We start from the raw sequence: 27,852 nt of genomic DNA, 5'->3' as shown, positions 1-27,852 counted from the left end.
TAAAAGAATAGAAGTAGAGGGTGACCCTGACTTGTCATTCTGGGTGTCATCGCTATCTCATAGTGCTGTGTTGTGTTGCAGACCCATGCAGCTGACTTCCAATACCTTTAAATGTATTTTTTTTTCCCCGTGCTTTTTAATTTAATTAGCTAGTCTGGAATAGTGCATCTCTTCCCTGATAACATATATTGACTGTATTTGTTGGCTGCACTTTTTCTGGCAGCTGGAAAGGAGAGGGCTGAATACAAATGAAGTCATGACACCATGGGTATGAAACTGGAATAGCTTTACTGACATTCAGAGGTGTAACACAACCAGTTCAGAGACAGCTTTAGATTTAAACATTCCTACAAAAAAAAGGCTCTAAAAACCATTTAAAAAAACCCCTTGTGTCTAGCATGAAGTCACAGAATGTTAAAAATATCACAACACAATAAATACACCCAGCCTTTGCTAGAGCCAGGAGCCATGTCAGCTCAGAGGTTAAAAATGTTTGAGGCCAGGAGGAAAGTAGAGGGTGCTGGTGGAACAGCAGGGGCAGGAGGGTGTGTAGATTCCCAAGGCACACTCATCTTTTCTGCATTCCAACCCTTTCCAACCCAATTTTTTCAGTCCCATCTGCCCCAGCAGGATTTAATACTTGGTTCTTCTTAATGGCAAAATGAACTGAGCCTTGCAGCTCCTGTACCAACATTAGTGTATGCTGAATGAGCCATATGTCATGCTAAGAAGAACCAACTTTGCAAACCTTGTTTGATACAAGCCTCACCTCATCTGAAACCCAGTTTCTGTCCTGGCTCTTCCCTGTAAACTGCAGTATAATCCCCACTCCTCCTGCCCTACTACACTGCTCTCAGAAGTACCAGGCTGGGTGAAAACACAGACTCCTGTCACCTCCTCAGCAAGAGGGTGAGGAGATCTCATTTGTTTTGCAGGTGCTTCAGGTATTGGTCCAGATTTTTTGTACCCTGCACTTGCCATCATCAGGGCATGGTAAAGACAAAAAAATAAAATCTGTCCTGCTCCCCCTTAAGGATATCCAAGAAAAGCCAGCATGAAGTCAAAGCCTTTCATTTGGCTATGGGTAGAACAAGTTGTATGATCACATATATATACATACGTGTATATATGTATGATGGTGTCTGCCTCCCACAGAGGAGCTGTACCTTAAAAAGACTGATCTCAAGGAGATCCTAGAGCACTGCAAGGCTTCCTTGGCATACAGCCCTCAGCCCAGCATCCTGGAGGAAAATGGATTCATTAGAGACAAGCAAGATAGGCATGACAGCAGTGCCTGATGGAACCCCTGCAAAGCCTGGCTACTAGCACCCAGAGAAAGATGAAGGTAGCCCCTTTTCACATGCTGCACTATACTTTGCACTAATCCTAAACCCCAAAGGATGAAGAAGTGGAGTAAGAGTGACCCAAGGCTATAGGCTGACCAGGTTTTACCTAACAGTCTATGGGCTCAGCTCCCATCTTGCAGAGACACAAAGGTCTAAAGATGCTCATCCAGTGTAGGGGAGGGGAAGGAGTAAGAGAAAGCTTAACAGACTGGAGCAGATGCCACCACAGACCCCATCCCATTGTAGGGAGGAGGATGGGGCAGGACCTGTAAGGGGCTTTATTGAGACAAATGCTCTGAGAGGTGGTGACAAGGAGAATCTAGTGTGCTTACTATGAGAAGAGATGAAATAAAAAGTAGGGAAGGAGATGGCTGCAGCATCCCAGGCTCAGGGCTCAAAGAGCACAGTGAGATCCTCTCCATCCTCATTTGTCTCCAGCACATCTGTCTCCAGTGATGGCTTCACCTTTTTGAAGAGAGAGGGGAGGTTCCGAATATGAACCTCCTTGCGGAACTGCTCCCCAAGTGGCTTCTGCAGAGGACAGACAGGAATTAGTCACCACCACCCTCAAAACCCCCAGTCAGCTCAGGGTAGCATGCTTGCATCTCTGAGGTGGGCGGAATCTCAGACCCAGTCTTTCCCAATTGAGCATCAGGGTAACAATCAGTGCAACTACTACCCCAGGTTCTAAGTCAGCTCATCGGGATCCAATTCTACCATCTTCACAAAAGCCCAGGACCCACTTCACAGATTTCAAATGTTTCCACACCCAGTTCCCTACAGGCACCCCTGTGTCAGGTGTCTCAGTGAGATGAGGGGGCAAATAGAATCTGCTGCAACAGCCTCTTGGCTGGAAAAGGAGATGGGCAGGGAGAGCCAAGCAGGTTGACTGCCCTGACGCTTCCGCAGGGCACAGGGATTAGATGAAACAGACTTGTTTTCTCCCAGGATATCACCTACCCCAATGCAACCCGTTATGAGGCGTTTGAAATGATCTTTCCGGCGCTTGTCCGCCACTTTCTGCAGTGTTGGGTTAAGAAGCTTTGAATCGAACTGCTCCAACGAGTCCCTCTGGATGTCTGGGATCTGCTCCATCACCACCTTCAGCTCAGCATAGCGAGGACGCTGCCAGGAGAGGAATGGTCAATGCAGCTGCCTGAGCTCCCTGAGGGCCACTGGCTCCTCTGGGCCCCTCTAAGCAGACAAGGGATTTATTTCCCACCAACCCCCCAGACAAGCTGGCATGCTGACAGTTTCTCACCAAGGCCTCGTAGATCTGGAAAGCCAGATGGACGAGAGCTGCCATGCAGCCATCGTGCTGCCCGTGGATCTGTAAGCCCTTCAGCACACTGGTGAAAAACCAGGACACGGCATCAGGCAGCAAATTGCCTGGAAGCACCTGGGGAAGAGGCACCATCAGCACAGACATGGGATGTGACACAACTGCCCTCCTACAGCAGTTCAGCCTTCTCAAGGGAGAAGGTACCCAGGGGTGAAGCAGCCATGCTTCTCATTCTCACTACTTTCAGTTTCCTTTCCCAGTTCTGCCAGAATGTACCCGTACCTTCCTGCTGTATGTACCTGTTTGAGCAGCGGCCAGCAAAGCTGTGTTGTGGTTCTTTGGCAGGACAAGGTGTCTTTCCAGGAGAGGGAGGCATAGGCAGTGATCATCAAAGCAGTGCAAACATCCTGAAAAGGAGTAAAAGGAGTAAACCAGTCAGGAGTTGTTTTCCACCTCTAGGATTTATACCTATATATAAAAGGCAGCCAAGAAGCAACCGAAGACTGTATATCCTGTGTGCTGCTGCTGCTCCAACTGGAGGTGCTAAAAAGCACCTAAAGAGTACCACAAAGTGCAGCTGCTGTGTGGAGTTGTTCCATCTGAAGCCAGGACAGGGAGGCAAAGCCAGGAAGTGCTGAGGGGGCTGAATGCCCTCTGCCTCACCCACAGAACTGCTGACACACTGTAGCTGAATGTTACACTGGATTCCAAGCCCTGAGTGCTTTGTGGCTTCTGCAACAATTAACACAGCCCTCCAAAAACAAGTATGGTCTGAAAAGAAGTTTCCCACACTGGGGATGCTGAAGCAGACTATCTGCACCACAGAGATGCATGACAAAGAGCACACAGAAAGGATGGTGGCAACGAAAGCATGCTCTTACCTCCTGCTTCATCAGACACTTTCCAAGCTCAGTCAGCTCTGCACTGGCAGGAGGAGTCACATCCGTGGCCATTGCTTCATCATCTGCACAAGAGAGAAAAACAGCACTGTGAACGCCTCCTGAGGACTGAGGAAGACACTGCAAGATTTGAGCTGGGAACCCAGGAACAGCACACAGAGTCAGCCTGCTGGCACAGCTTGCCAGGGCATCTCTCCAAGCAGACAGCACCCTCTCTTTGTGGGGCAGGAATTAGCATCTAAGTAGATCCATCCAGCTCTCAGGAGTACCCACTTTTCAGCTCAGCCCTCCTCTTGACCCATTAAGAATCAGCTGCTCCAACATGCTACCCCATAAACCATATCATATTGCACATTCACGCTTACGCTACACTGTTTTTTTATTCTTTTTCTGTGGTCTTCAGAAACACTGGGCAGGATTTGAGCTGAAAGCTGCACACCAATACTCCTCATCTCCATCTACAGGCCAGCCTCCCCTTTTAACAAATGAGAAAGGTGTTTGTGTGCACCAAAAGGGTGGGAAGGCAAAGGTGGGCATTTACTCACCATCTCCGTCCACAGCAACAGAAGAGTTATGCTCAGCACCTCTCTTAGCAACACAGCAAACAGCTGCAAAAACAATTGTTAATTGAGCAGAAGAAGCAAGATGCTACCTCAGAACATGCAAAGATGATCCTGCATTCTCTAATGGGCTCACAGCTGCTTCAAGCTTCCTCCAGGTCTCCCTTGAGCTTTCTTCTCACAAAATATATGAAGAATTTGAAAGCACAGCAATAAAAGCCAAATACTGTACTAACTGGTAGGCCAAAATGACCCACTCAAAGAATCCTCCCACAGTGGAACCTGCTGCACGGGGGCTGCTTCAAACTGTTAAGAACTAGGAATGCACAAAATCATTGGAACCCTAAAGCTGGAGAACAGTAGCACTGTAAGGCTGATGAAGAGATACAAAGCTGAGGACCTGTGAACTCTATGTGGAGTTAATTTTCCCTGCCTGTCTGCTCAAAACCATGCTGGCAAAAATTCAACAGTGGAGAAAGGGAAGGCAAAGAAAGGAGATTGCTTGTGGGGAGAGATGCTTCTGTCAGCAAAAAAACACTATACTCGGGCTGTCCATGACTTGATGTCATGTATCTGGCTCCAGAGCACAGAAAGGAAGAATCCAAATTCCAAAGGATGACCAGATTCCTATGGGAACAGTGCTGAAACCAGAGCTGTTAACAAAACAAAAAAGAAAAAAAAACAAACCTTTCTTCTGAAGATTTTAAAGTAATCTCTTACTAGGTTGAGGTAAGATTCTGACAGGTCTGTTTCACACTTGGCTTCTAATGATTACATTAATTGCTACTGGCCATTATAGATAAGTTTTACTGCAAACTGGAAATCCTGTAGTTCTTTTCCAGGGCAAACATCCCAAACACAGCAGTGGACCCAGCTTGATTTCACTTACTGATGAGATCCATGACTTCTCGGGTCAGCAGCCTGACCAACTGCTCCTCAAGCATCTCCTGAGACTCAGGGTTGTCATCTGCAGCATCATCCTCACTGAAAATAACAGATTTTTGTGTGAGGAGAGACAGTGTCTTAAAGTATTACCCTTGCCCAAAGCACAGGGAGTCAGTCACCATCAATGTAAACACAGGGACAGTGAGTGAGACCATGGACCAGTTAAGACCACTATTCTCAGCAAAGTACCAAGGTGGAGCTGTGGCCAGGTTAGGATGGGCTAAGCAAATTCCTCACTAACATTACCATATAGCAAGTCCAAGAACAATCTCAGAAAGCTGCAAGCTCAAGTCAGAGCCCCAGAAGAACAAGTATTTTCCAGCTCCCTACTGACAAGGCTCTTTTATGTGCAAAAGGCTAAGTAAAAGACATAAATAAGCTCCATCCCACTCCCCATTTCCCACTTTCAGTATTCACTGAGGGGTGAAGCTTACCAGAGAATGCTTCGCTGGTTGATCACTTCCCATTTCTGAGACAACCTCTGTTGAAGACCAAGACAAAAGAGAAGATTCAATAGCCTCCTAAGAAGACTCCACACTGCAAAGAAACCCTAGTGCAATCTCACTTGGAAGCCACAATAGCCTTCAACAGAAGCACAAGAGCTTTAAACACAGCCCCACTTTGAGTGGGACAAGAACTGCTATCAACTGTGACGAACAACCACAAAGACCTGTCTGTGTTGACACTGGGAATCTGAGCGAACTGTCATGAAAATGGGGGGACACAGGCAAAAGCCTCCCGCTTCCAAATTCTCCTGGCTGAAGTTTGAGGATCCAATAACCAACGGTTTGAGCTCGCAGCAAGGAGGGCTGTGGGAAAGCAGGGTTCAAAGCATCTAAAAATCTGCTCCCCTAAACTGCATCAAAGCCATTCAGTATTGAGGCTCTGCCCTTGTCTCTGCTGACTCTGGAGAGATAAAAAGGTCTCACTCTGTTTGCTGCCAGTTGCTACGAGGAGTTTGGGCTGCCAAGAAGCAACCATCAAACAATCTGTTTTCTTACCATGTGCAGATAGGTAAAAAGTGGTCCCAGCATGGGGCAAACAAGGGTTTCGTAGTATTCTGGAGGGCAGGAGAGTACCATGGGCTTCACAAACACACCTGCACAGACCAGTTAAGGAAGAGACACAGCACACATGGCCTGCTGCTACACTGCCCAAAGCATCCCATTCTAATAGGCCAACTGGCAGCATGCTGGGCTCCTCCAGGAAGGTGAAGGGCCCACTCCCTCCCTCCCATCGCTAACAGCTACTCACTAAACAGCACCTACAGGGCAGTGGAAGAAATGGCAAGGACCTAGCCCAAGTGCAAAACAACAGCTTCTTCCTCTGACTGTTTTGTCCTGGCCATACTTAAAATAATGTCAGGAAGTCACTGGGTTTTCAATTTACATGCTCAAAGCCTCCCTGGCTGGCCCAAGACAGTGACAGAAGGATACGGAGCATAGGACGCAATCTGTAATCAGGAATGTTGTTCAGGTTGATGAAAGCTGAGCTGATGAGCTGGGAGGCAAGACCCTCAACCGTGTAGAAATCCTGCTGCATGGATGGGCCTGCATTCCCCAGTATGTGGAAACTGCAATAAACAACAGGTTAATTGCAGCTGTGCTAGAGAAGAGGTATCCTGCATATGACCTGGAAAAGCTGCAAGAGCTGTCATCTTGAGATTACATAGTTGCCATGGTCTTAAACACTATCAAGTTTCTTAAACACTAACAATTTTAGCACAGTATCTCTTTTTTCTTTTCTTTTTTTTTTTTCCCTGGGATATCTGCAAAGGGACAATGATTCAGTGAGCAGTTCAGCAATAAAACACACTTCCAAGTGCTGATGTATGCTCACACACAACTGTGGAAGAGCTAAATAGCAGATCCACATTTCGGGGTAAATTCTCCAGTGACTCTGTTCCATGTGTGTGGTAGGCTACAACCACTGAGTGTAGTTCACTACTGCATATGGTACTTGGATATTAGAGAATGCAGTGCACGTGAAAAGCCAAGTCTAGAACATGCCAGCACCCAGCAATAGCTTGTTGCTCCAGCTGTGCTATGTTGGATTGTGTTGGGGTATCCAGTGCACTTACCAGTTATCATACAGGGTACAAAAGAAACCCTGCATCCTTTCTAAGACTGTTTTGTAAACAGGAGAGTCATAAAGCTCCAGAAGAGGCTGAGGGAGACCTAAAGGAAAGAGTAAAACTTCAGCTATATTAATGAAAGGGGAACAGTACACCCCTCAGGAGTGCGGTTTCAAGAGTAATGGTTTATACTTTTATCCACAAGACGACTCTTTTCTGCTGAGTTGGAAAGGCTTCTGTCTCCCATCTATTTAAGGTTTCAGAAGTCTCTGTTTAGTAAGTGGTAGAGCCATACTGCAGGACTTGGCTCCTACCCTTTGAGACAAGTTTCTGCACTCACTCCTGCTTGAGCACTACTCAAGAGGCAGACAAATACAACCGTCCCAGACTCTGCAACCTGAAGTGCCACATTGCACAGACTCCTGCCTAACTGGTAAACGCCTTGGTGGAAAGCCCTTTATTTCACACAGAAGAAATAGATTTGTTTGAAACTAGTAGTTTTTCATTTCAGCAGGTTCAAAGCAGAACTGAGCTGCAAACACTGTAAAAAACCTGGCTCTCCAGCTCCTATCAGTGGACCACTACCTCAGATAACCCTGAAAAACCTGCCCACACGTTCCTAAAGAGAAGCTCCTTACCTAGGATGGCGTTCTTCTCTACCTCCAGCATGTCTAGGGCTTTTGCAAATGTTTCCCCCAGCTTAGCCACCATTTCTGGCATGTAGAGATTGTTGTGAGTCCTGAAACAGAAGAGCACTTGGTTTATATACATGTGGGTCAACCCCTCTTGCCCTTGACAGTGGGATCCTCTCCTTCAGCTTGTGAACAGCTCCTCTGAGGCAGACGATGAGGAAGGTGAGACCAAGCACGTGTGCATGGGATCCCCCTTCCCCACCTGCAAAAATACTGGGGAAGCTCACCCCATAGAGACATGGAGTGACTCCACCTCATGTCCCAAATCTCCTGGCTGCCCTTTCTACTTATTTCAGTTCACCCCACCCCTTGCAAGCACTGACAGTAAGAACTCCCAGCAGTTCTTAGCTCGGCCAAAGGGATATGAATGTGCTTTAAAAACCGACAAGACACAGACTCTGTCATCTCAAGAGATCTTCTGCACCTAAGTCCCCTGCAGAGGGAGGGGCTGTTTCAGCTCCAAATACACACACTGCCCCTCAGGGATGGGTCACAGTCCCCAGAATGGCAGGCGGCATTGGAGGGGCTCTAGGGAGAACACTGGTCCAATGCAGGTGTTATTCGTGGCAGACACAGGTGCCCCCTGGACAACGCATCCAACTGGGAACAACTCCACGTCATCAGGAGGTGGCCGTGGTCAGCTCTCCGAGAGGGACACCAATTCCGCCACAGGTGGCCGGTTCTTGCCATCCAGGCCAGAATGGGTCCCCTCTTAGCCAGGGCACTGACACTCAGAGCTGGACTTGGCAGGGGGTGTCTCTCTCACCTACCTCTCTCCTTTGAGACCTCAGACCTCCACTCTGGGTGTCGCCAGCTGCACACAGCACAAATCCTGCAGCCTCCTCCAAAACTGCAATGCCATTGTACCTGCTGCTAGAGGTGATCAAGGGCAACTCAGTATCTCCCCCTAGAGCAGCGTTTCCCAAAGCAGGGGGATACATGGGAATGGCTGGGGGAAGGGAGCACGGGTAGACCTCAGTATGTTCTCCAGAGTCTCAGCTTTCACTCATGTCTTAATGATTTTTTTTATATTTTTTGAAGGTCTCTGTTCACAATCCTGGCAACCCCAATGCAGTGATCGCTGCCTGAGTTTGCAGAGAGCCTGAGTTATTTCCAAAACAACAACTATCCCATTTTTCTCTGTATTTCATACTTCCCTGCTCACTGCATGTGAGGAAGGCAAGTATTTAAGTGTCGTAAGAGTTACACAAATCACTTCTTAGCCACTCATACTCTCATTCTGGGCTGGGTCTCAAACCATGCAACAGGCCTCAGAGGGGACAGCAGCTGACTTTTCCCAAAGAGGGACCAGGGAGCAGCCCCTCTTCCAAAAGTTTGGACAATGCAGTTTCAGTGACTCAGAAACTGCGCATTTCCACTTGAGGCTATCTGAAACCTAGCTGCTAAAACCACCTCTCCTCCTGTATGTCTCCTGCTGCCTCCATGCCAATGTTGGCATGACGGCAGTGGGTCAAACTCAAGGACTGTGGTACTGTGGGATGCACCCTGGGACCCCACTGCTCTAACCCCAGCAGGAAGGTCAGTCACATCCTGAAGCTGTGGTCATGGTTCTTCGTTGTTTGAATCCTTGAAGCATTTTCTCAAGTTTGGCAACTGGGAAAGCAGATGTTCACTCACAAGGCAATCTCCCTTCACATTTTAGCAAGGTCCCCTTGGTACCAGAAAATGGCTGATCAGTCACTCCCCACAGGAGTTAAAAAAGCATCCAACAACCCTTGTACGTGATGTAGCCCCGAGGCATGGTCCAGCTGAAACTCATCAGTGTGCAGCACTCCTGGGCATCCCACACACAGAAAAGCATGGAAAAACAAAATTCAGGAGATGTTTATACTTCAAGCAAAGGATATTGCAAGACGTCAAGTAATGTATTTTCTGACATGGCCACAGCTCTGCTGGAAAGAGTGACTGATGCCTAAAGAAGTGGGCATGGAGGCTAAAAAATGAGTCCTCTGGAACAGTCCGTGCTTGAAGTCTTGACCTAGACCTTGAGCTGTCTACACTGAAAATGCTACAGAATCCCATGTCTATCCAAATTTCACCAGCACTAATGCTTTGATATTGTCATTAACTCATCAAGAGGAGTTCTGGAAAAGCCTTGGTCTGTGCAAAGAATTTGCCATGCTTCTTCAGTCCATTTGTAAGAAAACAAACAACAACAACAACAAAAACCCCAACAACTGAAAACATCTGCAAATCCCAGCACAATTAAGGTGCTGTGCCCATCAGTTAATGTAAGTGTTGACTCCAGGAAATGCCTTCATCTAAAGGCAAGACTGAATTGGTGATTATAAATTTATGTAATTTGGGTTTAAACCCAGGAGAAAACAATTTAAACACGAAGCGAGAAAGCAGTTAGATGAAATGTTATACCACAGAGGGAGAGAATCATCACTCAAAAAGCTGCAAGCAATGATTAACAAAACAACTTCAAAATAATTCCATAAATATAGCTACTGAGATGGTTAGACACTGAAATATAGGCTGGCACGGAAAACACCATGCTGTCCATGCCACTCAAAGCTACTTAATCTTCCTTGTTACCTGGACTCTTATTCATCTTGCTTCTCTGTTCTCACCATCAAACTGCTTACTTTGGCCAAAACCCAACAGTTTAGCAGCTTTCACTCCATCCATCTGCAAACACACCAGAAAAATGCCACACAATGCCCAGAGGGCAGCAGACCCGACTGTTCTGCCTGCAAAATGTCCTTTTTTGCATACTAGTGGCTGACACAGAGTTCACTGCAGCTGCTCAGGAGGACCTGTGCAGCTGCTGCTTGCAAATTTGCTTACACAGCAACTGACACCACCTGCAAAGGGACTTCCACACCTGCTCTGTGAATAAGAACACAAGCAGCACGGACCTGGATGGCACAGTGATAAGGGAAGCATCCATCCCCTTGCTGTAATGCAACCATGTTAATTAACGCATCCTCAGCACTGGATGCTTTCAACCAATTGGCCTTCATGTCTCTGTACTTCTCATCTACTGACAGGCTGCTACAAATCCCATATTCTCTTGTACAATCCATTTTAAGGAGAGCCTGAGCACTACATGGAAAAAGCACCCAAAGTCATCAAACGAATGTACCAGAAACACCATAGCACCAGCTCCTGATTCTCCAGAAAGATATAAGATTCATCAACATTTACAGTGAACAACTCTGAGTTTGCACTTGTCATATGGAGAGGCTTCTATGTCCAGAAGCAGCGAGGAAAGGCATCAAGTGGAGGATCTCTTGCTCTTCATCAGCTATTAGTTCTCTCTGGAGTGCACAGATTCAAGAAACACCTGGATACATCTGAATGAAGTCTGAGCCACTCTATGTAAGTTACCAAGTGCTCAGAAAAATATTGAAAAGGTTTGCAGAGGAAAAGCATGAAAAACACAGATGAATTATGACAAAAAACAGCAAGGTAGCCTCCTCCTTTATGGTGAAGTACTTGAAGAAAACATAGCTTATGCATTCTCCTGGAGGTGGTGAACAAGCAGGCGCAGAGTTTCCATCTTTTCACAGGCAGAGCAATACAAGTCCAACACAAAATAGTGGCTGACAACAGCTTCCTGAGCTTGTTGCAACAGAGATGCCCGATGTTTTTAGTAACATATGAGTTCTGGCAAGAATAGCAACTGTACAAGCAATACATCTCTCTGTTGAAGTCTGTTCAGATCCTGGGCATCGATGTAGTTGATATCCCACAATATGCTCCACGTTCTGAAAGAAGCTGCATGAGGCTACCACTGCTCAGGGTGGTACCCAACCTACTCTACCCAACCTGCCCCAAAAGCTCAGCCTTCCGTGATAAAAGGCAAACCCATCACAAGCACTGCTCCTCTGGACCACAGCCATAACAAGATGGTTCAGCCCAGCCCACAGGCCAAAGTACTGTTCAATAAGCTACGTGGAGCTCTGAGATGAGAAGCACTGCTAGAGATGGGCCAATACAGCACGTGCCTGTCCTACCAGTCCAGCATGTTGCTTCTTATTGGAAGCAGCAGTCTCAAGCTCATCAGTGACTATCAAACATAGCTGTCTAGACAGAGCATGAATAATGGGATCCCCTCCTCACAGATCTGGGAACAGAAATATCTCAGCGTATCTGAAAAGGCTTTTTCACAACAGACTCCTGTCAATGACAGAACTCAAGTTTCCAGGTAAGCAACATGTAGTGTTATCTAACAAAACAGCTCAAGAAGCATTATTGCCAGACGCTAGCAAAAGCCTACTGTCAGCAGTTACTCCGAGACAAATTCCTAATTTATAAATGTGGGAACTGTGTTATTCTGGATGCTTCTTTTTTGCCTTATCTTTCTCCCTCGTCTGACTGCCCTAGATGTAAACAACACCAGTGGTGTGCAGAGAGTAACTGCAAGGCAGCAACAGCTTGAGAGTATGCATTAATCACTGGTTTCAATAGCAGGCAGTGCTTTAGGAAACTGACATTCACGTTCAGCAAAAACCAGCTTGATTTAACTCTGAAGAGAAGAACAATGCAAAAAGGATGTGATGAGAGCTGGGACTGCCCTGGTGGTGACTGGAGAGGTGGCCTGGCAGGGGCTGAGGGCAGAGCAGAGATGTTAGTCAAGTAACGATTAACTGTGTGGCAGATATATAGCAGTAAAGGTGGGGGAGGCAACCCCAGCCCAAGCTCCCATTGGCTTTGATGGACTTTTGTAGGCCAGGCCAATGAATGTTCAGAAGGCTCCAGTTACCCCAGTGCCATCCCCCACCATAAACAGTCAGGAACAGTACTTGGGCACCTGCACCAGCCTGCATTCCCACTGGCTTCACTGAGGGAACATGCTCTGAGCATATAATCTATTTATCACAGTTTAGCTTTCAGAAATTCTTAAGCCAATATGAATGATTTGAAGTCAACTTGACCCACCTTATAAGAGCAAGTAAATTGTCAAAAAGCTTCAGGACTTGCTCAGTACAGGGATTGCGGTAGATTGGACTTCCACTGGGCAAGTATCCAACCAGGAATCCTCCAGCTTTTGCCTCTTCCATAGCTGCAGGCCAACGAGCTCGTTTCACAACTCCCAGAATGGTGTACACACAAAAGCTTATCTGCAGCAAGGGATGTGAACAGAGCATATTCAGCCAGAGCACAACCTGAATAAATGCGTTTTCAGAGAAACCCATCATCATCCCATCTCAAAAGCAACACTTTGCATTACTATTTGAAGTGTTAGGTAAGCACAAGGTGCTTCTAACTGAGGATGACTTAATGTGTTTCACTTAGCAAATGAACATGGTGACAGGAACAAACTTCGGTAGTTTCTTTGCAAAAAAATACAGCAAGTCCTCTCTCTCTCTTTCCTGGTACGATACTCACTCTAGAGCGGTTCAGGCCACTAGGATCTTCCATGATTGGATCAGCAATTTTGTTGTCTGCACCCACAAAGGAGATAAAGGCTTCAGGATCCGAGAGAACTCTAGCAGCAAAAGACAGCACAGGGCATTATTGTTTGTAGCACGGTACTTTGAACAGAGCTTTGTACTGGCTACTAAAGAACAAATACAAAACAGGCTAGCACTCCACACTGTACTTGGGAACCTGAGAAAAAAAGTAGCAGTGATGTGGACTCTAGAAACAGATGATTCCCAACTCTCAGCTCTCTCAGGCCATAGGAACATAAGACCTTTGAATCTTTTATGAAGACAGCATTGCTGGGTTAAACATGCCCAGCTGCCCAGGGCTGCAGGACAGCGCAGCTTCCTAGCTTCATCTGGATGTGAGCAAAGAGGATGTGAGCAAAGATCTTCTACATCTCACTTTCTGCAAATGTTTTGAGCATGCTGGGAAGTGTCCTATCATTTTAAACTACTCTTACCTAGCAAGATTCAACAAACAGCATTTAGACTCCGATGCCAATTTTTAAATGGCAGGAGAGCTACTAGCACACAGCGACTGCCCCAAAGCACAGGAGGTATCTAGGCATCCCACCACCCTCTTTTGATATGTTAACTCTTTACTGGGACACCACACTATCTCTGTAATACCTCCAACTCAGAGCTTTGAATAGTGACCCATACCTCTGCATCTCTGCGGAGAGCCATAAGCCAGCAACAGGGGCCATGAGCTCCTCCAGGAAAGCTTTCTGCCGCTCATAGTCCTTGAACTGGTTGCTGATGAGGACAAGTGCCTCCATAAGGGCACACTTCTCCATCTGTGTCAGAAGTAGCTCATTGGAGAGCAGTTGCTTCACATGGTTGTACAGCATCTCAAAGTTGGGCTAGAAAAAACATCCAATTGGAGAAGTCATGCATTTGGTGGAGGAGAACTGGGGAAGGCAGGGGTGAAAACTCTGGGGTATACTGTGCTATTCACAACAGCTGGAGCAGCATCCCTAAGTTAGCTTTTCTCTACACAGCCAACTTTTTCTCAGCCTCTGGTTTTTCTGAATGTTCAGCCCACAAGAACATCTCTTCTTCTCAGCCCCTCTATCATCATCCTACAAAAGATAAACCTACTAGCTCTTGATAACTGCTGCAGAATAGAGTTCCTAAACTACTTTAATCAGCATCCTCAAAAACGAGGTTTAAACAAAGAGCAATATCCTCTGATGCTCCCCACCCAATACCACCCAACACAAAACTGAAGAAAGGAGTGTGCCAGTTATTTACTTCAGCAAGACCAAACATAACTCAAAATCGCTCAGACTTACTCAAAGGCAAATGACTGATATCTGTATTTTCTAGTCTCCTCAGGCTAATTCAGAAACAAGTAGTCTGCTCTGACTCCTTCATTCTTTAAAGTAATAGAAGGTCTGAAGATGAGTCTGATAATGTCTTCAGCTAACAAATCAACTGAGACTACCATATGTGATAAAGCAGAAATTCAACATAAAATAAACCCAGTGCTACTTGCCTCCTCCTCACTATCATTTCTTTTGGATTTAACTTATCACTTTACTATTCAGCTTTTCAGGAAGAAAATTATTAGGATTGTGGTATGGCAGGATGCAGGGAATAAAACACTGCCATTTTTACAGCAGGATTTTTCCTTGAAGGAAAATGGAGGCTGTTTCCAAGGAAATTGAAGATCCCACAAAATCCAACTGAAATAGAGGCAGGACGGAGTTGAATTTACATACCAGGACAAGCTGAGGGTAATCCCGACACATCTTTATGATAGAGGAGCATGCATGCCTTCTCACATTTTTCACTGCTCGAGTTCTAGGAGCCTGGACAGACACAACAAACTTCAATGCAACAAAACGAAAGTTCAGAAAAATGCAGGGTATCTTCAAGAAACAAATGTATTATGTACAGTTTTCTTCACTGATAAGTATACATAAAAAAAAAAAACCCAACATTTCCACAAACACCCCAACCACACAACAACTAATTTGCTCCGAAGCTATAGCCAACCCAAAAAGCCCATGTTCAGACAAGCCTCACTCCAGGATGAGAATGCTGTGGGTCTTACTGACTTTATCAGGATTAAAAGCATCCCCCCCCCAGAGTTACTGGCAGCTTTACAGGCATTGGTCATAGCCATATAGACTAGCCATTGAAGACTACCCACAGCTAATAAATACATTTTACTCTCAGGAGGAGCAGCATAGACTTGAGGGCTCAGTGAACTGGCCTTACACCACACCTGTAGCCATCTAGGTTTGTGAGTCAAAGCTTGTAAGGCTACATCAACCAAAAAAAGATCATTCACGCCTGGACTCCACAGCCCCTTCCAGAAGCAGGGCTATAGCTGAGAACTACTATAGTGGAGTCTTCAAACTCAGCATGCTCTTAAATAAAATGCAATCTGATCCAACTGTTATAGCATATAAGCAGAGATTAATTCAGACATACCTTACTTTCTTCTACAACTTCAAAGGTAACTGAAGCAAACAGCTGTGAGAAAAGGAAGGAAAAATTCTAAAGCCCATGCCATTTGTGAATATCTAGCAGTTGTGGGTGTTTTGAGCTCAAGGAACAGATCATGTGACTTCAGAGCAATTTCATTAAGTCAATAAGGAACCCCTGACAAAACAGAAAGACTAAATATCATCACAGAGAAACCTTGAAATAAAACATAGTGTTAACTGCCTGCAGTGTACACTTAATGTTGAGATTTAAGGCTAGAAACTGCAAAATTTTTGTTATTTGACATTATTTCTCCTTGAACAACAGTGAATCTGTTTTACTGTTTTTTAACAGAAAAGATTCCCTGACAGGAATGTCAAGAGCTTTAAACTACTCCAAATTTAGTAAAAGGGCCATGGCTCCCAAAAAACCTACCTGATTTTAGCAACTGTCTGCAAGTACATACCTTGGAAAGTACTTGTGGGAGGTATTCCGGTCGGTAAGTGACAAATGGGAATAGAGCAGAGACATTGGTGAGCACACAGGACAGGATGAGAGGATCTTTTGTTTCAAAATTAAGGACAAGCTGCAGAAGATCTATGCCATCATTCACTGGGATTTCCTACAGGGGTAGGGATGGGTAAGGAGGAGAGAAAAAGAGGAGGAAACACTCACTGCTTCAGCCTGTTGCACATACCGCAGAACTCCTCAGAATGAGGCTGAGCTGCTGGTGCTGTGATATCAGGCCTCTCAGATATCAGGCAGCTGTTCTCAAAAGCAGAAAGAAAAGCATTGCAAACCTGAGTTTAACTGCATGCTATGTGCACTAGTTGACGGAAGGTGGATAGCAAGCATTGGCATTGCTGCTAGAGCAACCCTGAAACATCCATCTGAAATCCCAGTGTTGCCTGTACCTCTGGAAAAGGCTATTTTCCCCTCACCAGCTCCCAGTTTTCCTTTTAACTATTCAACAGATTCCATGCTTAACCAACCACAGCAACCCGTGCAAATATTTTATGGTGATTAGAATGCTAAACTAAACTGTAGACTAACTGAACAAAAATCAAACCAGTCAACATGAGTCTAAGAGAAAAAATGCTTTCTTTCTGATTTGCCTGTGAACAAAATGCAGAGTGAAATTTCATCTGATCTTCTGATCTCCCACTACCTGAGCACGAGTTTACCTCACTCAGATAAAAGTATAGAAAGTAAGAAATGGGTCAAATTTGAAGATGATTTAAAAGAATAAGCTTAGAAAATTTTTGCTTAAGCAGTCCTTCCTCCTCTAACAAGGCACTGCGTCAAAGCATGCCATCTCCAGTGACTTCTCATTGCACACCACCCAGAACCAAAAAATATCTGACACAGCAAGTCAGTATGAGATGGTTCCCATCTGAAGAATGGTGAGTACTCACAAGAAGCACTCATCAAACAATCTGTTTTTTCTGCATGGAGGTAAATGTTAACGACAGAGTTTTTAAGGACAATAAGGCTGACAAAAACAAACACCATTTAAATCAATCTAGAACAAGGCAGGAAAGCAGGCAAGAGAGCATGTGGTTCACATACGTCTTTATCCAGGGTCCGAAACATCTGGCTGATGACGCTCTCTGAGAAGAAGGTCATGGCATCCCACTGCACAAAGGATGGAGAGAAGATGGAGCAGAGACCTTCGCCTGTCTTCGCTGAAAGGAAGAGAACACTGCAGCTCTCACCATGCTCCTCTCCTCATGCACAACATCAGGCTTATAAGCTCCCACACTGCATCATTTTAGCGCTCCCAAATATTTCTGTCCCGCAGCTCTCCCTGCAGATGTCTAGCAGGGATGCACTGGAAGCAACTAAACTACTCCAGTGTGATTTGCCTTACCAGGGAACCTAAGACACAGGTCTCACTGTGACTTTGTAGAACACAAAGTGGCCTTCTTTTGCAGGAGGAATCAAGGTGACTGACAGAGGGATTTGCCAGTCAAGCACAACTTCCCTGGACAAAAATACTGCTACAGAGATGACAAGGCCCAAATAATTGCAAAATTGTATCAGAGAGAAAAATGATGTGCAGAGGAGGAGCTTTCCTGCTCACCAGGAGCTTTACAGTAGCTATTTCAGAAGCAGACTGCAGTGAATAATTTTTTAGCTTGCTTTTGTTTTCAACTTGCAAAGACCCTGAAAGCCTGAAAACCTACTGCAGTCTTTGACTCCCCTTCCAAAAAAAAATAAATAAATAAATTAAGAAACATCAAAAGAAGTTCCTGCTTGGTTTGAATTACAATCCCTTTTATTTTTTAATTTACTTTCCAAAAAACTTACAGTTCATGGGTCCAGTATCAACAGGAGCTGTGAGCTGGTACTTTAGCCATTCCCCAGCCATTTGGAAGCCAGTTCGAGAGTCCAGACGACAAGCCATCCTCATCACTTCTCCTTGCTGGGCTCGGAAAGCTGCAGTGGAAAATGGTGTACCTTATAACAAGCAGTTGCTACAACTGCTCCCTCCCTAAAGCTCACCTGCAGCTTTGCAGACCTGGGGACATTTTTGTCTGTTGCTCTGTCAATACTGTGTAGTAATCTCAGATAAACAGTGAGTAAACTAGCTATAACAAGACACTTTTTCAAAGAGATACAAATGGCTGAAGAGCAATACATTAGCATAAAAACAAATTCAATTAAAGTGCAATTACGAATTATGAGAATTACACTAAACCCAGACTCAGTAAAACTGAGTCTCTCTTACTCGCTAAAAAAAATAATCCTTAAACGACATGTTTGCTGCTTACAAAGCATTATGAGACATGCAGATATCAAACTAGCATTAAATAATTATCACTTTCATGGGCTAAATGCACTTTTTCCACATCATTCAACTCACCCCAGTTCAGTGACAGGTTCTAAAAGCTGCTAAGCCAATGCTAACTCAAAAAAAAAAAAGAGTAACGACCCACCCCAAAGCAGGAAGTCTTGTTTTCATTTTCAAAGATAGGAGCAAAAGCAGTCAAGACAGGTATTTAATTTGTACCAAAGCATTCCAGGACAAGATCACACACAAAAACCCAGCTTTACTGACTACAGATCTAGCTTGCAATGTTTAAGAGATGTCTGACCAAATGGTTCTACTTTATGTTTCATACCAATGTATGTTAAAAATTTTTAAGACCATTTAACCCCCTAAAACTATCTTAGATTCTGTTCCTGTGCATTTAGCCAGATTTACACCCAATCAGATTAATTACAGTTAAGTAAAATGAACAATCTAATGAACAATACAAAAATGCAACTCTCAAAATCTTCAAACATAAGCTTAAGATAAGAATTTAAGTAAGAATCAAACTACACCAACCACAGACAGCCAAACTTATTGAGAGGAAGTAAAAAAGAAAGCAAATACAAAATAACTGAAATCCAGGCTTCTCCATCTGCTGGTTTAGGATTACAATTAAGGTCAGCTATTCTATATGCTCAATCCTTGCTAATCTCCCTAGAAGGGCCAGGACAGACTTTATTTCTGGAATGACAGAGACAGTCTCTCATAAACTGCTTTCCTCTCCTAACTTGAACAGGACTCCAGGCTATTTCTTTTCCTTATCTAGGTCACCACAAGGCATATCTTCAACACTACGTAGCAAATGCTACTTGGCCTTTCACCTGGCCAGTAAGTGAAATAGAAAATACGATAGTGAAACCATAAAATGAAATGCCTGAGCTTCTACAGGAAAATCCCAAATTCATTCAGCTCCAAGCTGACATAGTTTGGAATTGTAATTGTAATTGGAAGCTGACCAAGTCAACATGGCAGTCTCCAAACTCAGCCAGCAACTGAAATAAGAGGAAAGGCACATACAACAACATCCACAAGGAGTGAGAACAACTTACAGTTGAAGAAGGCATTGAAGTCCTCATCACTGTCGAAATCAAAACGAGAGTATTCACAACTGGGGCTGTCTGTTTTAGAGGGAAAGCCCACCTAGGGAATACAGTGGACAGCGTCAGGGTGGAAGAGAAGCTGACCATCACAGCTAATGCCACTTCAAGGAGATGAAGACAGAAAGAACAGACAGCAAAATGCCAAGATGGAGCTGTTTGCTCATCAGCCTGAGATCTTGCCCTCAGAAGAGACCACGTCTCTGGCACTCCCAGTAAAAATATATTTTCTCCCTCATAAGCCATAGGCCATGATCACATAACCATTCTCTCATACCCATCTCACGCCCAGAATTCCCACATACCTTCACGAGGTTGGTCATAGATGCACGAAGATACTTGGGGATCATGGCCAGCAACAAGGGGTCGCGAGACAGAACCTCATGCCGAAATAGGGCTCCCCATGTAATCTGGGTGGAAGATCGCAGAAACTGGATGGGGAGGAGAGGAAAAAAGAAAGGAACGGAGAAGGATTTCAGTACTGCCATCTCCACTGCTAACGTTCCAGTGTTGCAATCAGTAGGCAAGAACAAATCACATTATTTATGTGCAGCCTGTGGGCTCAATCCAAACTTTCAAAAAGGCAAAAATCTCTCTAAATAAATACTAGGGTCAGGTGCAAATACTGCATTAGATTCTCTCGTCAGCCCTTTTCTGTCAGATATCATTCCTACTGGGGTAGTAAAGGAGGAGAAACCACTCAATCTTCCACTTTATTATCTGAAATGGAGAGATTGGAAAGCAATACCTGGCAGAAGTTGCTCTGCTGTCTTAGATTAGTTTAATTATACAGTCACACATTCTTACACAGACCAACACAAGACTTTCGGTCACCTACATACCTGGCTGGGGTGAGTTGTGAAGGCTAAAAATGAGTCAAGGTATTTTCCAAAGTTGGCGGGTGTTTCCACTTCAGAATCTGAGCCCTGTTAGGAAGACAAACAGTTTTATACAGGATACTAACTACACGTCACCCTGGGTTCAGAATTGGCATGGGTAAAGCAGGAGTGCTTATATCCACGGCCAGACTAAAAGAACAGAGGCAAAACCACAGAACAGTGAGCTTTTTTCCTGGAACTAGCAGCCTAAGGAGTAGCAAATCCTGCTGACCAGCTTGGGGCTGCTGCTGACAATACCATGTTCATTTTTAAGAGCAAAGGGTGACTACTCAGGTACTAGACTTCCTTTAAAATCAAATTCATAACCACTGCTCCTGCTGCCAAGTATCAGCTTTGCTCCTACTCATCAGCACACAAACTGCAAATTTCACATGCAAACACACCCAAAAGATTTCACTCCCATTCCTCTAAATGGTTCCTGTGTTGAACAGGTGAACATCTCTTACCAGGAACTTATTGCAGAGTTTGTCAGGAAGTTTCACTCGATGCCATAAAATCAAGGTTCTGCTGCTTCTCACTAAAATAACACGACCCAGTGCCCTGAAGATCCCCACTCTGAAGCTGTACAACTCAGTATTGCCTCTCTCAACTGAAACTGTGTGAGATGATTCAAATCCCTGTTTCATTACTTCCCAATGGACTAACAACTCACACTGGAAGTAATAACTCACCATTTGTTTGCTGCCTGTTCTTGCCAGGGATATATTCTCAATTTTTTTTTTTTATTTTTCTAATTTCCCCTCTCTGTGAGAATTTTCTCTGCTTTATTATCTTTGCACAGGCTGGCTACCTTAGCCCCTCACAAGCAGCAGCTCTCAGCAAGCCTGCCCTCCTTGCTGTAGAAGCACTGTGCTGAACTGAGGGAGTGGGAATTTAGAAGTCAGCATTGTATCCAAAGTATTGGTGTGCATTTTCATCTCAACATTGACACAAAACATTACAAAGATGAACAGCGGGAACAAAAACTGTTTGATTTTTTTTTTTAAGCTTGAGAGAATCTTGGTAGAAGAACAAACAGGTATACTCCAAGTTACTTTTAGTGGTGAAATTTAAACAGCTTCCAACAAGAGCAATTTCCTCGAGTAGTTTTTCTACAGCAGCAGAAAGAAACTTAAGCAACTTTCAATAAAGCTTCAGCATTTTGAAAAGGTTATTGGAGATTATTCTTGTTGACAGCAGAAGCTTGAAATCAGACAAGGTTCCTTCATCCTACATTCCCATAACTCAGCAGGATCCAGTTATCCCATCTGCAAGGAGAGTAATTTCTGTCTTTTCCAAAAGTGTGGAGAAAACCTTAGGACTACCAAATGTGCAGAGAGAACACTGGTCCCATATCACATCAGGTTTGCCTCTCTCCCAGCCCTAGAAACTGTCCTTGCTAAGATTGCTGCTGGAATTTAGTAAAGACTTACTAGCAATGCACACAGCTGGCTGCCCAGTGCACACAATACTTGGCAAAGTCTCTTCAAGAAAACATAGTGCTTCTCCACCAGGCCTTCACCATCTGCTGTCCTGGGAAAGAGGAGAATGGGAAAAACAGGGTCACAGTTACTCACGCTGTAATAACAGGTGCACTGCCAACTATCTTGCACATAAGAGAACACTAGAACAATTAGATTCTACAGAGATGGGTTTTTCTTTGCTATTACCATAAAAAACACTGCTTTATTGACAACTAAAACTTCTAAAATTTCCTTTCCTTCTGAGTCCCTCTGACCCTGATTTCAGTCTAGAAGAAAAAGCTGATGCATTTACCCCACTTTGTCCTACAATTATAGGATCCAAAAAAAACCAGCAGTTTTTCAGGGTGGTTCCTTTTTTTTTTTTTTTTAAATGATGGTTTTGTTGTCTCCTAACCCAGCAAACTACACCTAGAAAGCTATTAGTATGCAGTTCTGTGTGAAACAATCACAGCAGGATGGTACTCACTGGGCAGCAGAGAGAATGTAGTGCATGGCAACGTCTCCAAACAAGACCATCAGAGGTTTCCGATCCTCCAGCTTCCCCTATGTATAAAGTAAACCAAATGCTTTCATTAGAGCAGAATTACTTATTCCCATCTGCAAGTGAGGTTAGAAGATCCTCAGTTGTTCTTTCACCTGGAGGGAACTTGCAATCACAAAAGGATTTCATTAAAAAATATTACGAAAGAAAAAAAAAAAAAAAAGGGTAACCTTGATTTCAACAATTCTCCCCCCCAGCAACCTCACCACAGGAACTTAAAAATGAAGTTTTGATACTCTGACATTAACTCTTCTTCACTGCAGACTGGCAGCTACTAAATACTCAGCCTCAAACTTAGCTGCTTGTGAACGTACGGGTCAAATCACCTGTTTAGATCCTGCTGTCACTGATCTGAGCTGACACAGATAGGTGACAGTATTTCCCACTTCTTAGTTGCAGAAAATGGAAAAACAAAAGTTAATGGGGTTCTCTAATGCTGAGAGGGAAGCAAAGAAGCTGAAGCATTCCAACAACTGCTGTAAGCGTTGCACTGACGTGGCATTTACTACAAATATCACTGACACAAAGCAGTCAAATTTTAATTTTGTTTCCTTAAATAAATGGCAAATATATCATTGCTTAGTCCAAAGAATTATATAGAACATGTGTGTATATATATACATATATACACATATACATATAGGAGGAAAACAAAGAGGAGGCAGTGGAGCTGAGGAGGAAGAACTCACTTTTCTGCTGACAGCAATTAGGAGACACTCTGCTGCTCCTATTTGGAGCTCAGGCTCATTCAGGAGCAGACACAACATCTCCAAGAGTTTGCAGTTGTCCGCTGTGATGTGGCTCAGGGCCACCCAGTCAATGTAGCCAGCCAGGGTGTTGAGTGCTGCTATCCCCACACGGCAGTTTGCTTGAGCCTGTGAACAGAGGCAAGAGGTCAGAGCCAAGGAGAAACACCAATTTCTATCTAAAACTGTCCATTCTCTGGAAAAAGCAGTATCAGGAACTATTCTGAAAGTGAGGAGGCAGCAAAAGGGTCGGTCCAAGTCCCCACACAGAGGACATCAGCTAAGATCTTGACATTTCTCCACTTGGTTCATCTCTCACTTCTCAGCAATTTCTACAATGGGTAAACAAACCCATCTGCAGGTAATAGATCCAAAGCCTAGCAGATGCCTGTTTCTAAACAGTCTTGGTTTTAAAAATGACTAATGCACTAAATCCTGCACAGTTCCACTCACCTTTGGCTGCTGAGCCAGATCAGTCTTCTGAAAAAGAAAACAAGAGAGAGATGGTAAGTGAGCAGCTACAGCACACACTCACTCCCAGCAACTGCTGGATGGACTTGTTCTCGAGAACACAGATGCAGCTTCGTGGAACAGCTCCCTAATGAAAGAGGCTGCAACAGTCTCCTGCTCACATTGCTACAGCCATCGTAACCACTTCTGCATACTGCTGGCAAGTAAGACAACAGGATTTTCAATTGCAAGCTAAGCCACAGTTCAATTCTCATCCAAAAGATGACACTCCACTCAGCAGGCACCAGGGAGACACAAGGGACAAGAAGAAAAGGCATTTTGGTGCTTCCTGGGAGCTTCCAAAGAAGCAGCTTTTGACCTTCTAGAGTATCTTACATCCAAGAGAGAGCCTCTGAGTGACGCTGGTGGTTTTTACCTACTGAGATTAGTTTGTGAGAAGGACGAGTAATCTGTCCACGGTCAGAATGGAAGCTGGAAAGAGAGCTGGGGCAAGAGCTTACTGCCTGACTCCCAGTCCCAAGCACTGCTTGCATCATCTTATTACCTGCAAACTGCAAATGCAGTTTGAGTTCCTCAGATAGACAAGTTTTATTCACTTTTCAGATGCAAAGGCACCATACGAATTTCTTTTGTCTGCAAGGTTTTGGTTTGGAAACTGTCCATCAATGCATTCTGTGCATTTACTTTATGTTAATTTGTTTGTGTCCCAAACGTTTCACAACTGAACCACTATTGCAGAAATGCATATTTAAAAGCACTGCACGTGACACTCTTGGGGAAACTGTCCATCATCTCCCCCAGTCTCAGTGTGCAGACAGGTAACTGAACACCCAACCCTCAGAGTTTACCCTGTGCACAAACATCCCAAAGATCTGCTAACCTGTGGAGTGGTGAGGGCTTCTTGTTCCTGGGGTGCTCCAACCTTGCCAATCAGAAAGATTCCACCGTTAGCAGAAGCAGCCACACTTCAGAACCTTAAGCACTGCAATTCAAACCTTACCTGGAAATGCATTTCAACCAGACTAAAAAACACACCAGGGGTGCCCACCCACCATCACAAACTGCACAGAAAATGCTCTGTTTGAGAGTTTGTTCAGCATGGCGATGTACCAGAACACAGGGCAGGTAGTACATGTTTTTTCACCTTCCCGGATTCACATTTAAAAGCAACTCTGGATTCCAATTCACAGAAGAAAAAAAACAAAAGGAAAGTACAAGAGATACACCTAAGCAACCAATTTATAGATTGGTTTCTGAACTTGCTTCACTCTCCCAAATTCACTTCCCTCACAGAAGAACAGACTGGGGTAACATTTGCCTTCACTGTCCTGACCAACGTGTATGCGTCTACATGAGAATTCAGGAAAAGTCTCTTTGAACAAAAGGGAAGAGTATTCCTTGCCACATCTTAGCAGAAAAGTGCCTCCTGAGCTGACCTCCAGGAAGAAAGGGCCGGACAGGCCCATGTGCATTGCTGAGCCACCAGAAACTCCTGCATTTTGGTGCATCAACACAATCACAATTGCAGCAAACAACAGTAGATGTGCACCCAGGACAACACCTCTTTACCACTGTCTGTTACACAAATTACCCCAAATCTACCTGCTCCTGCCACGATTCCTTTGGCTAAACTGTCCACCCTGAGCATCAGCCAGCTGCACAATCCAACACTCACAAGGTACGCATGCCATTTACACTGCAAAGCCAAACTATCAGTGCAAACCCTGTCAGCCTTGTGTGCTATAATCAGCATAGCCTTCCTTGGGCACAGCAGATCCCTACTTCACACCTACAGCAACAACTTTCAGACAGTTTCTGCATTTGCTTCCCAAGACCTGTGAGTTGCATCCCAGTTCCCAAATGCCTCCAAGTACCAACTGAAGCCAACGACAGGAGATGCTTACCATGCGCCTGTACTTGTTGACGTTCTGCTGCAGGGTAGTTAGTAGGAAGCTGAAGATCTTCTCCATATTCTGGGTGAGGGTTTGCTGGATATCTCGCCGCCGCTGGGTAGGCAGGGTTTGGAAAGTCACCACATCCTCTGCCAAACGTAGGAGGATGAACATCACCAGTTCTGTCTGAGTTTCCTGATACCCCAAAATGAAACAAACTCCATGAGCACAGATGAAACATTAAAATTCCCAGAAGCAAGCTCAGAGATGTAGAAAGCAAACTCTGTGTGAAGATATAAGTCACACTGTGGGAAGAAAGAAGAGCTCTCTCTCTCCCAGAACTCCCTCCCAGAATAACTGAATCATACACTGAATCATACAGGCACTCCTCAAACCTATCATCAGCCTGCCTCCCCTGCCCCCGAGCTTTCCTGAGGCTTTCCTCACAGTGATGGAACCCTCTCCAGGAGGGACTGGAAGAGGACAGACAACAGCGGTTCATACCCCTTGCTTGGAGAGAGTATCCAGCTCCTTCAGCATATCAGGCCAGTGCTGAGGCCATTCACGCTTGATCATCTCCACCACAATGCGAGACAGAACATCCTTAATGTGACTTTCCTCCTCTAGAATGCTCTGAGTTCCCTATCAGAGAAGAGGGGCAGAGTTACACAAACAAGTAAACATGAGACACTTGTAATTCTGGCACAAAATTGCAGAACAGTTGCAAGTACTCTAAACAACAGAGAACAAATGAAAAACTGCACAGGGCAAGTCTACATCCCAGCTAATCACAAGTAAAGAGTGGCACTGCTACTTTCCCTGGCATCCACAGTTGGTAAAATCTGGGAACCAAAAGGCATTTCCTCAAAGGGAAGTCACTCAGTCATGACAACAACCACAACAGTAATGCGAGCATGACTAAGGGAACAGCTTTAGTATCCTTGCAAAGAATAAAACACCTGTTTACTGAATCTCTTTCTAAGAAATCAGAAGGGGCTTGTACAGGCTCCTGCCATGTGAGATGACTTGGCCAACACAGGTGCTGGAACAACCAGGGATGCAAAGCAAAAGAGAAATGAACTCCAGGCTGGAATTCAGGTCCTTGGTGCTAGAAAACAGGCATCTTTTCTCCTGTTTGCTCCCACCTTCTATCTCCAAGTGAAAGAGCCACGTGTCACAGACCAGAAGGCACTTACAGCAGATATGAGACCCATGAGAGACCAGAAGGCACTTACACTGGATATGAGACCCATGACATTATTCTTTAGGTAAACCTTCTCCAGACGAGGCATGTTGTTCCAGCGGTACCTGATTAAAAGCGTTAAAAAGAGATGAAAAAAAAGGGCAGTCAAAATGTTTAAAGATCTCCAACTTGACTCTCATTGAACTCTTTACCTAAAGTGGAGAGGATGAACCCCTACAGCCCGCCTTCCCCATCACTGCCCAAACCCTCAATGAAAAAGCCACGACAGAGCTGCTGCTGGCATCGCTGGGGTCAACACAGCTGGAAAGCAGCAGCCAAACGCAAAGCATCGGTGCTGCAGAGGCGACACAGAGGGCCCTCGGAACCGAGCTGACACAAAGCCTCTTTGTTAGCGCGGAGAATGCCGAAGACCCACGGATAACCCCGCGTGCCTGTTTACATCTGGCAACGGGGTGAGCCAACGGACCTCCCCAGCCCTTCCCAAAGCCATTCCCTCCCCTCCTTCACCCCCGGAGGGCCGCGGAGGGTCGGGCCGAGGCCGCCCCCGAGCAGCAGCAGCAGCAGCAGCAGCACGGCCGTACTTGACCACGTGCTCCAGGATCTGCAGGCCGAAGTGCCGGACGATGGCCGTCTGCGTCTTCTCAGCCAGCTTCAGCCCGCAGGGCACGCAGATGGGGCACTTCTCCTTGAACTCCTCGCAGAACTGCCGAGGAACACACGCACACACACAGAGCGGTCAGAAGGCTGAGGGCCCCCAGCCGCAGCCCGCCGCCTCCCTCGGCCTCCCTCGGCCCCCCGGGCCCCAGCAGCCCCCGGGGCCCGGCCGCGAGGGCACCCGCGTGGCCGGAGCGCCGCGCCCGCGTACCTTGAGCGCCTCCAGGCGGTAGCGCTGCGTGGAGGCCGGGTCCATGATCACCGTCACGGCCTTCACCAGCTGCTCGCACAGGCTGCTCACCTGCTCGGCGGACATGGCGGCGGGCCCGCGCCACCGGCTACCGGCGGCCGAGAGGAGGCGGCGCTGCGGGGGGGCGGCCGACAGGAGGGGAGGGGAGGGGAGAGCAGAGCGCGTGGCGCAGGCGCGAGGGCGC

General features: G+C 45.5%; 1 protein-coding gene across 4 annotated transcripts; it reads right to left on the bottom strand.

The window, feature by feature from the left end:
* Positions 1 to 269: 269 nt before the first annotated feature.
* Positions 270 to 27,825, bottom strand: XPO5 (exportin 5). 4 transcript variants are annotated; one of them, XM_031593538.2, is made up of 33 exons: positions 27,630 to 27,825; positions 27,346 to 27,467; positions 26,796 to 26,868; positions 26,065 to 26,202; positions 25,573 to 25,755; positions 24,549 to 24,590; positions 23,651 to 23,677; positions 23,141 to 23,326; positions 22,377 to 22,453; positions 21,860 to 21,959; positions 20,391 to 20,474; positions 19,854 to 19,979; positions 19,501 to 19,591; positions 17,944 to 18,072; positions 17,203 to 17,318; positions 16,100 to 16,255; positions 15,640 to 15,681; positions 14,922 to 15,029; positions 13,861 to 14,060; positions 13,160 to 13,259; positions 12,710 to 12,891; positions 7,745 to 7,845; positions 7,113 to 7,209; positions 6,469 to 6,605; positions 6,034 to 6,131; positions 5,467 to 5,513; positions 4,977 to 5,071; positions 4,073 to 4,135; positions 3,510 to 3,592; positions 2,928 to 3,035; positions 2,608 to 2,745; positions 2,307 to 2,471; positions 270 to 1,877 (listed from the first exon to the last, which is right to left on the bottom strand). In XM_031593538.2, the coding sequence occupies exons 1-33, from the start codon at positions 27,732 to 27,734 to the stop codon at positions 1,734 to 1,736; spliced, it is 3,663 nt and encodes a 1,220-aa protein (XP_031449398.1). In that variant the 5' UTR covers positions 27,735 to 27,825; the 3' UTR covers positions 270 to 1,733. The 4 variants fall into 4 exon arrangements, with proteins under 4 accessions (XP_031449398.1, XP_031449406.1, XP_031449414.1 ...); XM_031593546.2 differs by having other exon boundaries at positions 14,922 to 15,011; XM_031593554.2 differs by lacking the exon at positions 24,549 to 24,590.
* Between the last annotated feature and the right edge of the window lie 27 nt (positions 27,826 to 27,852).

The sequence above is a fragment of the Phasianus colchicus genome, chromosome 2, assembly GCF_987193195.1.
Source record: "Phasianus colchicus chromosome 2, bPhaCol1.hap1.1, whole genome shotgun sequence".
NCBI classification, from domain to species: domain Eukaryota; kingdom Metazoa; phylum Chordata; class Aves; order Galliformes; family Phasianidae; genus Phasianus; species Phasianus colchicus.
The sequence above is the reverse complement of the archived record's forward strand: the minus strand, read 5'-3'. Positions and strand labels throughout refer to the sequence as shown.

Excerpts from the sequence above, each read along its gene's own strand:
- XPO5 (XM_031593538.2), bottom strand. The coding sequence starts at position 27,734 with ATGTCCGCCGAGCAGGTGAGCAGCCTGTGCGAGCAGCTGGTGAAGGCC. Across the intron at positions 23,327-23,650 it reads ATCTGGCTCAGCAGCCAAAG|GCTCAAGCAAACTGCCGTGT; the intron begins GTGAGTGGAACT and ends CTCTGTTCACAG. Across the intron at positions 4,136-4,976 it reads AGAAGTCATGGATCTCATCA|CTGTTTGCTGTGTTGCTAAG; the intron begins GTAAGTGAAATC and ends TTGTTTTTGCAG.